General features: G+C 41.1%; 1 protein-coding gene across 1 annotated transcript; it reads left to right on the top strand.

Moving 5' to 3' along the window:
• The first annotated feature begins 2,523 nt into the window (after positions 1 to 2,523).
• On the top strand, positions 2,524 to 14,122 carry tdrd1 (tudor domain containing 1). The gene is made up of 26 exons (XM_085466287.1): positions 2,524 to 2,584; positions 2,844 to 3,011; positions 3,146 to 3,183; positions 3,563 to 3,623; positions 3,810 to 3,924; positions 4,076 to 4,142; positions 4,275 to 4,355; positions 4,457 to 4,636; positions 4,738 to 4,881; positions 4,964 to 5,129; positions 5,220 to 5,303; positions 5,388 to 5,564; positions 5,654 to 5,761; positions 8,469 to 8,639; positions 8,898 to 9,140; positions 9,452 to 9,574; positions 10,136 to 10,243; positions 10,465 to 10,632; positions 10,893 to 11,237; positions 11,317 to 11,433; positions 11,557 to 11,682; positions 12,523 to 12,690; positions 12,776 to 13,180; positions 13,382 to 13,444; positions 13,566 to 13,609; positions 13,762 to 14,122. Exons 2-26 carry the CDS (start codon positions 2,852 to 2,854, stop codon positions 13,849 to 13,851), a joined length of 3,552 nt encoding a protein of 1,183 aa, XP_085322413.1. The 5' UTR covers positions 2,524 to 2,584; positions 2,844 to 2,851; the 3' UTR covers positions 13,852 to 14,122.
• The last annotated feature ends 207 nt before the right edge of the window (positions 14,123 to 14,329 follow it).

Genomic DNA, 14,329 nt, shown 5'->3' with positions numbered 1-14,329 from the left:
ACGTTTGTCTGACGTAAATACAGGATAGGCTCCAGCCCATGGACAGCCCAGCCCTGACTACAGGTATCTACAACACCCACGTTTATTTTCTGGAAGAATTAATAATATGTTACACATTCAGAAAGAGCGCATATGAGCACAGTAAAACCCCAGTTCTGAAGATGTTGGGATGGTGTATAAAATGTAAATAAAAACTGAGTGCAGTGATTTGCAGATCTCATAAACCCATATTTTATTCACAGTAGAACAATCAACATATATTAAATGTTCAAATCTTAAAAATGTACCTTTTTAAAGGAATAAAAAGGTGATTTTGAATTTGATGGCATCAAAACTTCTTTTAACAAGAGCCCATAAACATTCGTTAACTAGGGGGATCAATTATTGGACTTATGGGAGATGAATGCTGTACGATTTGTGTCTGTCTGTCATCTTTGTTGTACATTTTCATTTCACTCCTTTCATGATGTTAAGTATTTTAGTACCATGGGAGCATTTACTGGATATTGTTTTATAGTGACATTATACAGGAAAACTCTGTCATTCAATAAGGCCCCTTTGTTTTAGTTATTTTTCTCTTTGACCCAAGAATTGATGTGTGAGAATCACAGGCTGGTACAAGGTTGAAATACCACAGAGATCACTCCCTCAGCTACATTAGTTTCTTAATCTTTTAGGAGACGCCTGTTGAGGCCAAATGGTTTGTTTCAGATTTCACTAATGAAAGAACTCTTCGTTTTGTGCCTTGAAAATATGTCGCTGAGATAATCACAATTGTAGCTGAACTGATACACTACACAAAGGATGCTTCTTCACCCAAGGGCAGGAAGACGCTGCCTTATCTTGGTCTGTACTGGTTTAAACTGATAAATCTGCTGTCTCATGAATTTTACCCTCTATATAAACTGTTGTACTTGTGAATAAAGTTGAGTCACTTTGGGAAGACAATCTAAAGCAGTCTGTTTTCTTGTTCTCCCAAGCTGCTCCCGAGCTCGTACTAACACGCTGAATGGCATGCTTGAATATTACTTGAGAATATATTTGACTGTGTTACAGACTAAGGGACATTCTCTGCTGATAGGTGAAGGTACATTCTCTGCTGATAGACGTCCACGCCTCGGAGGAAGCCGATCCACGGAGTAGGCCTTGGAAACCGTTTCCTTCACATGATACTGTTTTCAGCTGGTGAAAGACCTGGACTGGAGGCAGGCCACTTCAGTACCTGCACTCTTCTACTATGAAGCCATGCTGTTATAATGGTTGGAATATAAAGTCTAGTGTTGTTGTGTTAAAACATATAAAGCCCTGAAAAATGGATGAGCATATGTTGTTCTAAAAGCTATATATATAAATATATTTCAAAACTCATGGTGCCTTTCCACATGTACAAACTACCAACTCCATAGGCACTTAAGCACCCCCATACCATCAGAGATGCATGCTTTTGAACTGAGTACTGATTTAGCCAAGAACATGTATGTTTTCCAAAAAGAATTTCAAATTTTGATTTGTCTGATGGCAGGACAGTTTTTTATTTTGCCTCAGTCCATTTTAAATTAGCTTTGACGGCACATAGAAGGTTTGCTCGTGCTTAAAGTAAAATAGGCTTTATGACACAAGAATGACACTTTTTACTGGCAAAGCATCCTAAGGAAATGTAAAGATACACAGACGATGGCTTTAGATTAGTCTTTAATGTAGATAGTTTTTAAAAAGTAAAAGATAAAATGTAAAATAAATAAATAAATTGAAAATGAAAACAAACACTGGGCACACTGCTTTTAAACAAATGACTTGCACTGATGTAATGAAGTACTAAACAATGTGCTACTCCTGGTACTCAGTAAGTATGGCTTAGACAATATTTGATAATGTAATTGCTTGTATTGTAATTATTTGTATTGTAATTGTTTATAATGGTTGGCAAGTTGAATTCTGACCTCATCTGTCAGCCTGTCCATCACCACTGGAAACAAGAAGTTACTGGAAACAACAACAGTTCCTCTGCTTTGTCTAGATCCCCAAAGACAGTTCAACTGCTATTGACTTTCTCTATACGGCTCCACCAACATCCTCAAATAAAACATCTCATCTTTAGTGCTTTTCTCAGCACTAAGCCACACAACCAAACTTCAACTCTTTCAGTTCTTTTCAATTCAATTCAGTTTTATTTATATAGCACTAAATTACAACAACAGCTTCCTCAGGGCACCCACAATGAAAACAGAGAAAACCCCAACAATGAAATGATGGCCTATAAGCAAGCACTTTGGGGACAGTGAGAAGGAAAAACTCAATTTAACAGGAAAAAAAAACTCCATTGGAACCAGGCTCAGGCTGCAACCGGTTTGGGGTACTTCCTCAAATTTTCTTGAGAGATTTTCCAGAGGTTTTACTTTATTGATCTTTTGCTATTCAGTCCAGTTACTTTTCCTATGTTTCCTCCTAACCTCTCAATAATAAGCCAACATATCGGCTTCAGTAATTGTTAACTAAACTTGATTTGATTGTGAACTGTGCGACACTGATGCTACTGCGCATGAGCACAACTTTTTTCCCTTTCTGGTCAAACAACACGTGCAAGGTACGGCATTGAGTCTGCGGTGTACAAGTACACTAAAACGTTACGTTTATTGGATTATTTGACAGAATAATGCTCTTCAGATGTGTTGCTGGCGGTTTTTATTCGTTTAACGTGATTTTTTAAAAATAGTTTGCTAATGCATTATTATGTGACCTTGACTCGTAGCTTTAGTAACCTTTAGCTAGCTAAGAATGCTAAAGTGCAGATATAAGTTAAGTATAATGTCTTGATACAGTCATTTGTTATATAACACTGAAAGGTACTGAAATGAACCGCTCATTTTCGACAAATGTGGTTCGACCAAACCTGCCTTTGAGGAAACCTTCGTCGATCCCAGCGGGTGTTTGCGGTACATTACCTCCTCCAAGACACCTCACCATGCCCAGCGCTCCAGCCGTGCGCCTCCCATCAGGCGCCATTGGGGACGGTAAAAAAAACAAAACAAAAACCCTCCAAAATGTGCAGTTATGCTGTTATTCACCGATAAAACTAAAAATGAAGGAATCTGATAATTCTGTAAAAATAATTTGCTCGTTTTTTTTTCTTCCTTTCATTTTGCAGGTCCCATAAATTCATCAGTGAACAGGGATAAATCTGGAGTATGTATTGTTGATGGTTTTGTCGTTTGCTAGATATGTGTGGGGTTGATTAGAAATAAGTATATCAAAGAGAGTGCTCAGATTGAGCACTTTGGGGACAAAGTTAGAGAGCCATGGTTGAGATGGCATGGGCAGAGGAGGGATAGTGGATATATTGGACTCAGGATAATTTTGGAGGTGTAAGGCAGGAGAAAGAGGAAGACCTCAGAGGAAGTTAGGATGCACTGAAGGAGAACATGCAGAGGGTTGGTGTGACGAAGGAGGAAGCTATTGAGGGTTAGAGTGAGACAGATGATCTGCTCTAAAAGGAGTTTCCAAAAGAAGTAGAAGACTGTTGAATAGAAGTAAAAGTCAGTACTATTTTTGTTTCCCCTTACAGTTGTTGGGATCTGGTCAGCCATCTCTGACTGTGCATTTCTGCAACTACTGTGGTCACCAAGGTAATATGACAGTTTAAATGTGGCATTGTGTTTATTTGGCAGCATGTTTTTGTTTGTTTTTTTAAGCCAGAGGCTCTTAATTTGTTTTTGTTTTTTGGTTATCTTTAGTGATTTGCACTCTCATTTCAGCGCTGTTGTTCTTGTGTAAGCATTTTAGTAAAGTCTAAAATAACTGTTCATTCACAGGCAATTTTCGATGCAAGCGTTGTAAGAAGGTGCCTTACTGCTCAGTGGCTTGTCAGACAGAAGACTGGAAGACCCACAGACATGTGTGCAAAGCCGTTGATCCAGAGCCTGTAAAGTAAGCTTGGGCAACACAATGTGCTTCTGGCTGACAGTTGTTAATATTAATGAATGCTTAAATATCCATTTTTTGTTTTACCAGCATAAGATGAAATTAGATGGAATGCCCAATAAATAATGTGAAGTTGTTTGTTTATCTTAATCTAAAGAGGGAAACCAGTGGAAGCAGCGGCTGTGCCAGCTAAAGAAGACAGAGCCAGCCTGGGGGAGCTGAAGGTAATTGCAATACTTCACTGATATGCTAATGCGAGTAAAAGTTGAAAGCTTCACATTTGCACAATTTGAAATCAAAACTAAGTTAAAGAAAGTAATCTGTGTTATTATTTTTTTTAAATTTGTATATTGAAGCACGGTGAATCGTCTAGCCTCCAGAGGGTTTATTTTAAGGACTTGCATGTAACTAAAGTCATCAAGGGAACAGACATCCAGGTAAAATGTATCCAGTTTGCCTCAAGCTTCAAAAGTAAAAGCAGATTTTTTGTGTGTTATTAAATACCAGAATGAGTGATTTGGGTTGTTGCTGTTTTTAGGCGCGTGTTGTAGAGTTCTTCAGCCCCAGCAGGTTTTTCCTTGTCCCTCAAAGCCCTGAGTTGCTGGAATCTTTGCAGAGCATCAGTACAGAGCTTCAGAAAACATACTGCAGCTCCTCAGTGACAACACATGTACCCTGTGTTGGAGAGATTTGCGCGGTTCAGTTTTCCTGTGATATGGTGAGCCGAGGCCTTCTTAAGCAAGTCCTCAGGTTGCTATTTGTAATATTTACATTGGCTGTGTTTTGACTTGGGCCCACTTTTTGTGTGTGTGTGTCTAGAACTGGTACCGAGGCCTTGTACAGACTTTGGCTCCTGACCATAAGATGGCTAACGTCCTTTACATTGACTTTGGCAATGAAGAAAATGTCCCTGTGGATAGGATCAGAGCCCTGACGGCTGACATCAAGCCTTTTTGCCCATGTGTGGGTGCATATTTGCACAGTTAATACATTCCCTGTGACATGCTGGCATTTTAAATTTGGTCCTTGGCTCTTTTATTTGCAGGCAATGGAGTGTCGTATCACAGGGGTTGTGCCGGTGGCGGGGAGCTGGTCAGGCGAGTGCTGCATTGCTGTGAGACAGCTGCTGGCTGGCAAGATTGTCACAGTTAGGCTGGTGGAAACTGTAGAAGACGGTCGCATTCATGCTGTGGATATTCTGCTTTCCATGGGTGACTTATATAAAACAGAGATGCACATTTAAAGGATCTACTGAAGTGAAAATGTTTAAGCCCAGCTCTCGCCCGGTCTCTTTCTTTTAGGAAAACAGTTGAACACGTTCCTCCTTGAACACGGCTATGCAGATAAAGAGCCAGTTAACATCGTGCCAACTGTGCAAGATATCAGTAAGATTCATATACAACATCCTCAGTCAGTGCAATTTGTAACATTTAAAATGTGTTTTTGTAACCATTTTTTTTCTTCCCCAGATGCCATGATGAGCGCATCTTTGGAAAACTTCCGGTGCCTCTCTGATGGAAAAGATGACAATACCTGGGCACAACTACCAGAGCCAATAACACAAGCAGTGGGTGATCAGCTCTCTGTTGTGGTCACCCACTTCCAGTCACCCACTGAACTTATCGTGCAAAAGGTGGAGAACGCTGGTGAGAAGCTGTTGCTGAACTATTAATGCAACTTAAATCACTCAACCTTTTTATATACCTTTAACCTGTGCTGAGACTTTGGTTTGCAGGACTGATTCAGGATTTGCAGTTAAAGCTGAGGGAACACTGCTCTCAGGTTGCAACCCCACAGAACTTTAGACCAGCTCCCACCACAGTGTGCTGTGCCCAGTTCTCAGGTATAACATTTTAGTACCTATTAATGTTTTACAATGGGAGTATGACGCTATAGCTGGCTATGAAAACTGTTGTAAGCTGTACAGCAGTATTGTAGTGAACACTAGAATCGTCAGAGGGGTCTTTTTAAACCCTGTTAAAGTAAAACCTAATCATTAGGGCTACAGCTGTTGATTATTCTAGTAATTGAGTATTTTGTTGTTGTTTTTGTGTTTGTTTTTTTTTTTTTTTCATCGATTGATCTTCATCTTTGGTGATGTTGTTGTGGGATGGGGTCAAATTGATCCCCTCAGTGGTTCGAGGTTTCAATTTCTGTCAGTCCTAGTGTTTGACTTGTTTTTACACAACATGATTTGGAGCTACTGAATGCTGTGGAGTTAAATATTTGTATTTGAAAAATTAAATACTTTTATCTAGAGCTGGGCGATAGAACGATAACGATATGTATCGCGATAGACCTCGTCGCTCTTGTCCTCTTAAAAAAAAAAAGAAAAAGGAAAAAAAAGAACAGCCAATCCAAATTACGTAGCGCAGAGCCAAACCAATCACAGCTGCAGCGTCACGTCACGTGACTTGTTACGTACAGCACAAGTGCCAAGCCGCACATGTGTATTTGTTTGGGAAGCAGCCAGCCACCGTACCGCCCGGGTAATGGAGGAAATGAGTGTGCCGACTAGAAAAATCAACCGAGCGTGACCGAAGAGAAAACAGATGATGGTTCCAATGTCGGAGAGATTGTCGAACGGAAGAGCCATAGAAGTTCCGTAGTGTGAAGGTATTTCGGCTATTTCAAGTCTGACAAAAAACAGAGTAGCGTGCACTGTAAATTGTGCCGAAAGCAAGTCTGGAAATACAATAAACTGGTGCATGCGCTACGTCCACACGTACCCGGGTATTTTTGAAAACGCAGATTTTTCTATGCGTTTGCACCTTTCGTCCACACGTAAACGGCGTTTTTGGTCACTGAAAACAAAGATTTTTAAAAACTCCGTTTTTGCATTTACGTGTTGACTAGAAAAACATGGGGCGATCGTGGCTCAAGAGTTGGGAGTTCGCCTTGTAATCGGAAGGTTGCCGGTTCGAGCCCCGGCTTGGACAGTCTCGGTCGTTGTGTCCTTGGGCAAGACACTTCACCCGTTGCCTACTGGTGGTGGTCAGAGGGCCCGGTGGCGCCAGTGTCCGGCAACCTCGCCTCTGTCAGTGCGCCCCAGGGTGGCTGTGGCTACATTGTAGCTTGCCATCACCAGTGTGTGAATGTGTGTGTGAATGGGTGGATGACAGGGGTCCTTAGGGACTAGAAAAGAGGGCAGCACGGTGGCACGGTGGTTAGCACTGTTGCCGCACAGCAAGAAGGTCCTGAGTTCAATTCCAACATCAGGCCGGGGTCTTTCTGTGTGGAGTTTGCATGTTCTCCCCGTGTTTGCGTGGGTTCCCTCCGGGTACTCCGGCTTCCTCCCACCGTCCAAAGACATGCAGCTTGAGGGGATAGGTTAATTGATTAATTGACGGACTGGCGACCTGTCCAGGGTGTACCCTGCCTCTCGCCCTATGACAGCTGGGATAGGCTCCAGCGCCCCCCGCGACCCTGAAAAGGATAAGCGGAAGCGAATGGATGGATGGATGGATAGAAAAACGGAGAAAACGCAGCGTCAAAGGTGTGCACATTTTTTGACGTCACACTGTGCGCCACGTTATTGTTTCAGTGAAATGAATTTCTACAATACTGTTACTGTTAATTCTACTCTCTGCAGTATTTAAATGCTTACATATACACACAGTTACTGTCCCTCCACACATACGACTCGGTTCTGCTTCTATGCCCCAGCTTTGTTTACTTTTTCCCACCGAGGCTTCTAGACTTCTGATTTCTGCACATTTCTGCACGGTTAGGAATCTAGCGCCACCTGCTGCTTTGGCATGTTCATAGCAGCGTTTTCCTTCATTTCTGCCTTTACGTGTGGATGGGATTATTTTTTAAAACGAAAACGGAAAATCTCAGTTTTCAAAAATACCCGTGTACGTGTGGACGTAGCCTCAGTCTCTGACTGGAAGCGCTAATTCGTCATTCGGCTTTTGTCAGACTAAAGTAACTGTTAAAACTGTTTGAAAAGCTCAGCTATACAACAAGGAGAGATTGAGAATTTCCTTTTAGTTCTCAGTTTATTTGATACTGACGAAAGTTAGTCAGTTTTGTCTGTTATTCTGTAAAACAAACTAAGATTTATTTTTAGAATTAATATTTTGTTTCTAAGTGGAATTGACAATTTAGTCTGTTTCGTTTGTTCTATTTTGAAACTTAAACGCTTTAGCGGCTGCCTTTTGTGTAGTTTGCAATATTTGCCTTTATTTATCTGAAAAAGTCTCATGTTCCTTAAGTACATCTACCCTGTTGAACTTATTATGGGAAATAAATATTTAAATAAAAACAAGCTGCTGATTATTTCACATTTTACTTGTGAGCAAAGGCACATTTAAATCTTACAAATATAGTTATTTGGCTTATATCGTGATAGATATCGTTGTCGCCTGAAATGAAAAAAACCTATCGTGATATGAAAAAATCTCATATCGCCCAGCTCTACTTTTATCATTATTTGATTTCAAAGTGTCCTGTGCCTGAAATGTATTTAACAAGCTAATTCAGAGATGGTGTGTTTTTTAAAATGGTGTAATAAATGTACTTTCTGGCTCTTCGTGTTTTCTCTCCAGAGGACAAGCAATGGTACAGGGCTAAGATTCTGGCTTATTCATCAGAGGAACGTGTCTGTGTGGGGTACCTTGATTTTGGCAACTCTGAGGAGGTCGGGTTAGGCCACCTTAGACCCATCGCTTCCTCACTCTTACGCCTTCCCATGCAGGCTATTCCATGTGGTCTAGCAGGTATTTTTTCCACTATGCAGTAGATTTTGAGTGCTTAGCAATTCTTAAGCGTGTTAAGCTGTGAATGTGAGAGAGCTCAGTTTTATGCCAAATGTCATTTAATTTTTTTCACCTATTTTTACTTAAAGTTACTTGTATACTTTGACTTAAAAACACTACATTTCTTTGGTGTTGTCTTTTTTTAAATGAGAAAATAATACAGAAACGCATGATTAGTGTGTCCCTCTGTTGTTTTTGGGGGCGGTGTTTCCATTCCAGGGGTTCAGCCTGTTGGGGAGAGCTGGCCGGAGGACTGCCTTCTGGCTCTGCAGCGAAGAGTGTCAAACCGAATACTGCACATTGAAATCCAGGGTGCACATGGGGGCAAGGCATTGGTGACCATGATTGATGAGTCCAGCGATCCACAGGCCAATATAGCTGAATTGCTGATATCCGCAGGTTACGCTGCACCTTGTGCTGTTACTACTGATAATGAGACGGTGGTTACTGCAGAGGCCCAAGGTATGATGCATCTGAAAGTAATGGTTTTATTGGGTTTTTAGTTTGTTTGGGGTTTTTTTTTTTTTTAATGGGGAGATTAATTTGGATTCATTTGATGCATCTTGGGGGAAATGATGATGATGTAGAACTGAAAACCTGAAGCAAATATTCCTTTTTGGCAGAGGCCTGTGACATTGACATGGATTTTCTTCTTGTGGTCATAAATTTACCTGCCATAGTCACCACTTGCTTGTGGATAAGTTAGACATGAATAACCAAAGTACTTTATAACTTGATTAAGTGTATATGTGATTTGGCTTCGTTTCTCCCAGCATGTGAGCCTCTGGTTTGGTCTTGTACTGAGCTTCCTTGCAACAGCCAGGCGGTGGCACTGTTAGTCACTGTCGTGGCTGGGAACCCAGCAGCGTTTTACTGCCGCATTGACAGTCCTACAGGTATTGTTTCTTTAGCCTAAATAGCCGCCATTTTTACCCATAGCAGCATTGTCTCGGCAAATATACAGAGACTTTTCGTTAGTAACTAGTTATTTTTAGATTTTTAAAGGCAGCAAATCTATCAGATTTTCAGTCATGTAATTATTCTGCAATATTTTCCATATATTGTAAAAATGTACAGTTGCATTAGCACCACCAGTGTAAGGATAAATGTTAGCAAAGGCTTGTTTTATTTAGTGAAAAAACATTCAGATATTTTATATCAAGGAAATAAAAACAGAAGTGAAAAGAAAATTAAGGATACTTTTAATGAGACCACAGTAATAAATAAGCAGAAGAGAGTGGATGGTAGTCTGGGTCTTTTGTCTTTGTAAGCAGAACAAACAATATGATGAGGTGGGCAACCCCACCATGGTGTTTACAAGCAAGCAAAAATGCAAAACAATACTGCAAATAAAATGCCAGTAATTAAGCTATAAATATCCAGTATGAAGAGAGTAACAGCATGAGTCAGAGGATTCATTTATTGATGCATGCATGTGTTATCTGTGTGTTTGTCAGACCACCAGCGCCTGAAAGAGCTGGGGGCTCAGTTAAAGCAGCATTGTGAGGCTGATGCGTCACCTTTCGAGCCCAAGGTGGGAGAGCCCTGTTGTGCCCTGTTACCTGGTGAGACCATCTGCTGTACCACTGACTTTATAAATGTCATCAGCTCAGCAGCCGATTGCTAAAACATGACACAAACCACACTTTATTGTCAGTTAAATGTTCTGGGGTTTTTATTATAGCTGCTTTTTCCCCACACTGTGATCTAAATCCACTCATGATGAATCTTGTCTTTCTTTGTGTTTGGGGCATTTATGGGACATGATGTGCTGTTTGTTCCCCAGGGGATGGAGCGTGGTGTCGGGCTATGGTGACGGGGCTGTCTGATGACAAGGTAGCTGTGAACTTTGTGGACTATGGCTACAGCTTGACAGTTGAAAAGGGCCACCTTCGATCCATTACAGCCCAGCTACTGACTCTACCCTTCCAGGCAGTTCGCTGCTGGCTCACAGGTAGTGTGTGTGTGTGTGTGTGTGTGTGTGTGTGTGTGTGTGTGTGTGTGTGTGTGTGTGTGGTTGAGAGCTCTGTTTCACAATATGAAGCATATTTGAAATGTGAGAAATTGTCATATATTTTGGCACATTCATGGAGAGACTGCATTATAGCTTTGGCACTGTGTGAAAGCCAGATGGAAGTTTGTTCACGTTTGAATTAAAAAAATACAAAAATTTAAAGGGTAGATTATACTGAGTGGTGTGTGTTTGATTTTTAGGCGTGGAGCCTCTTGGATCAGAGTGGAGCAGTGAAGCTGTGCTGTGGTTCCAGACTCAGGTGTATGGTGAGCAGCTCTCTGCACGTGTCCTCTCTGTCACTGAACAGGGCTACGGTGTGGAGCTGGAAAGCAGAGGAGTAAATGTGGCAGCTGCCTTAATTTCTGAGCAACTAGCTAAAGTTCCTGGAGAGATTGCCAGAGAAACACATGGAACAACAGGCTCTGCAACCAAACAAAGCGTGAAGACAAATGAGCAAGATCCCTTAGAAACTCAAGTCTCCAGTCAGACAGAAGTTAATTTCAAAGAGATACCAGCTGAAGGATGGACTGCAGTGTCCACAGAAGGTCAGCCAAAGAGAGGAAGTCCTCAAGATGCTGGTGGTGATTTAGGAGGCTTATTTATAATGTTGCATTCTGGTTTCAGTGCCATCTTTTCCAGTGGAGTGGAAGACTGTGGAGCTGCCGCTCAGTGATGCCTTTCAGCCTTATTTTGCGGGCATCATTAATCCTTCCATCTTTTATCTGCTGGGTCCTGCTCAAGGTTGAAACAGTTGTCTTCTACTGTCTTATAAAATGCATGTACATAACATAGACCTTGCTGTGTCTTATCTAATTGCTCTCTATGCTTGTGTTTGTTTGTTTATTTATTGATTTATTTCTGTAGTGGATCAACAAAAGCTTCAGGAGGTGATGGTGGAGCTGGCTGTCTACTGCAACAGCCAGGCCACCTTGTCCACAGCTGTAAAGGGCAAACCAACTCCTGGGGCTGCTTGTTGTGCTCAGTTCTCAGGTGGGGTTCTTTCAAATGTGCCAGGGTTTTTTGTTTTTGTTTAATTTCGGTTAGGTTTTTTTCCTCACCTAGTTTGGATTTTTAGGTCACTGTAACCCTGCTATACACACAGAGAGCAGCACTAGTTCACCGTTCGCAGGCAATGCAGTAACTGTTTCTAGCCACAAGGGGGCAAAAGGGTTCTCACAAAAGTTGTTGGATGGAACTTGAAGGCTAGTCCTGAATGAGATATTCACAGATAATCTAATTTTAAATATTTCGCCTTGCTTGATTGAGGGAGACTAATTTTCACATCTCATAATGCTTTGAGGAAATGTTGTTTACTAATTTTCATTTAATAAATAATATAAACATGGTAACAAGAAAAAATCAAGTGAGGACAAAATTGCTGTTACACTAATCCTGTTAGTGTACATCCAGTTTTCATTGCTGGCGGTCTGCTCTGGAAACCCCACCTGAAATTCTTGCTCTTACAGAGCTAAGCTGGTAATTTCATGTCTTCTAGTAGGTATAATTACACTGTGTGTGTGTGTGTGTGTGTGTGTGTGTGTGTGTGTGTGTGTGTGTGTGTGTGTGTGTGTGTGTGTGTGGGGCTTTAAACACAGTATACACGGAGTAGGCTTTAGCTGGGGTTACATTCCACAGTCCAGCTTACAGCAGGTCTGTTTTCATTGAGCTTTTAGTGCTTGTAAGGTCAGAGGAGTTCTATATGTTAGTCCAATGAGGATAAATGTAATATTTCATTCAATGCTGAGTAGTTTGACAATTTTTCTTTCTAAATTGTGTTGGAATTCCTGTGACTACAAAACAAAATATAGACTTAGACTTCTTTTTTTCCAGCTGACAATAACTGGTACCGTGCAGTAATCCTAGAAGTTGGTGAGAAAGAGGTGAGTGTCCTCTATGCAGACTATGGCAACAGTGAGAAGGTGCCATACTCCCGGATCTTGCCCATCCCCAGCAACCCGCTGGAGCTTCCCTTTCAGATCACTCGCTGCACTCTTGCTGGTAAGGCAGCACAAGTATTCTTTGTCATTTTCTGGGCTTTGCTAGTTTACTGACTCGTGTCGCACTGCCTCATGTTTATTGATAGGTAAGGAGAACTTTCCAGCAGAGTGGCCTCAGGAAGTGCAGCTGATATTTCAAAACGCGGTCTTGGATGGGGTACTCGCCACAGTCCAGCACTTTGATGGCTCTGCTAACGTGCTCTCACTCACTCTGCCCGCTGAGAAGGGCGGGGGAAACGTCACTGACATGATCTCAGAAGCATTACATGCCCAGAGGAGAAGTAACCCTTGCACAACCTCGACCCAGAAGACTGACAAAACTGGCAGCAGCACATCTGTCAACACTGCAGCCGCACCAGACGGCTCTAAGCCCAAATCGGTACCCGAAAACCAAAAAGAGCCAGTGAGCACCACAGTGCTGGCAAATACTGTGGATGCAATATCCCAGCATCCGGAAGAGAAGATGAATATTTCTGCAGCATCGGCCTGTGGTTCGTAATAAGATTGTGATTGTAGGATTAAGTTACTGGTTTCTTTTTAGTGTAAAGAGAACTGACAAAACGTATCCAAAATAATGTGAGATTTTTTAAGTGCCGTATTTTACTTTGCTCAAGTATATTTAGGTTGGTAAAAAGATGTGTATCAAGTATTTAATTGATAACAGGACTGGGTCATTGTTTTTTGTTCTTCAGGAGAACCAGTGAAGGAGATTACTGAGCAAATAAAGCCAATCCAAAATACTTCCAACAGTGATGGTGTGTATGTTTTAGATTAGAAACTGAATCGTTTTCACCTGAACTGACAAGTGTTTGGATTTCTTTGGACATGACGTTTTGCTGTGCTCAGATTCTCTTTCCGCTCTCATTCAAATCCTAGCCCTTAAGACCTCAGGCTGCTGCTGTCTGAGCCTGCAGGCCAAGGTCAGAGTTGATCTCAGTTTTGATTAACATTAAAAGATCTTAAATGGCACTATTTTATAAATGCTTTTGTTAATACTACAAAATGTTTTTATATTTTTCTCTAAAATTAAATGCAAACGAGCGACTGCTTTATTTGCTTTTCTCTTCCACAGATCGATGAGCTGGAAGAGCTGATGAAGCTGCAGCTTTCGCTGATCCAAATGTTTGTTGGACAGAAGAAATATGATAAACAACATTGTTGAATCCTGTTTTTGAAATCAAGGTTGTTGTTCTTTCCCAGATTGTTTCTCCCAAACTGAATCTGGTCTCCAGAAGCTGCCAACCAGCTTGTGTTTGCTTTCTCCGTATTTCTTTGTACCTTTTAATTTTGTTCCCTTATCTGTGAGATTCTACTCTGTGCCTCTTTTACTTATGTTTTGAATTTTTGGTTAAGCTGAAGTTATTTTTTTTGTTTGCTTTTCCTCTGGAAAAAAATGCCAAAATTCAGCAACAAGAGATGTTTAGCTCTCTTTATCTTTGTGTGTCTTCTGTAAGTGTTGTGGCCCATGCTGTGCTGCCATCTGTTCCTTTATTGAGTCGTAATAACCTGTTCAGGTGAGATGTTCACACTGACTCACTTCTGTTTTGACATGTTTGAGTTTTATGTAAAACTTTGTGGAAAAAAGACAATACAGCGATGTTTGTGTTCTTTTAAGCTGATGGATTACTAAAGCTTTCTAT

This window comes from Copadichromis virginalis, linkage group LG8 (assembly GCF_057382275.1).
Source record: "Copadichromis virginalis isolate Kocher_CV1m ecotype Utaka linkage group LG8, C_Virginalis_male_GT1.1, whole genome shotgun sequence".
NCBI classification, from domain to species: Eukaryota; Metazoa; Chordata; class Actinopteri; order Cichliformes; family Cichlidae; genus Copadichromis; species Copadichromis virginalis.
Note: the sequence above shows the minus strand (reverse complement) of the source record. Positions and strands in the feature narration are given on the sequence as shown.

Coding starts and splice junctions, on each gene's coding strand:
- tdrd1 (XM_085466287.1), top strand. CDS start 2,852: ATGAACCGCTCATTTTCGACAAATGTGGTTCGACCAAACCTGCCTTTG. Junction 4,637..4,737: donor TTCAGTTTTCCTGTGATATG/GTGAGCCGAGGC, acceptor GTGTGTGTCTAG/AACTGGTACCGAGGCCTTGT. Junction 11,434..11,556: donor TCTGCTGGGTCCTGCTCAAG/GTTGAAACAGTT, acceptor TTATTTCTGTAG/TGGATCAACAAAAGCTTCAG.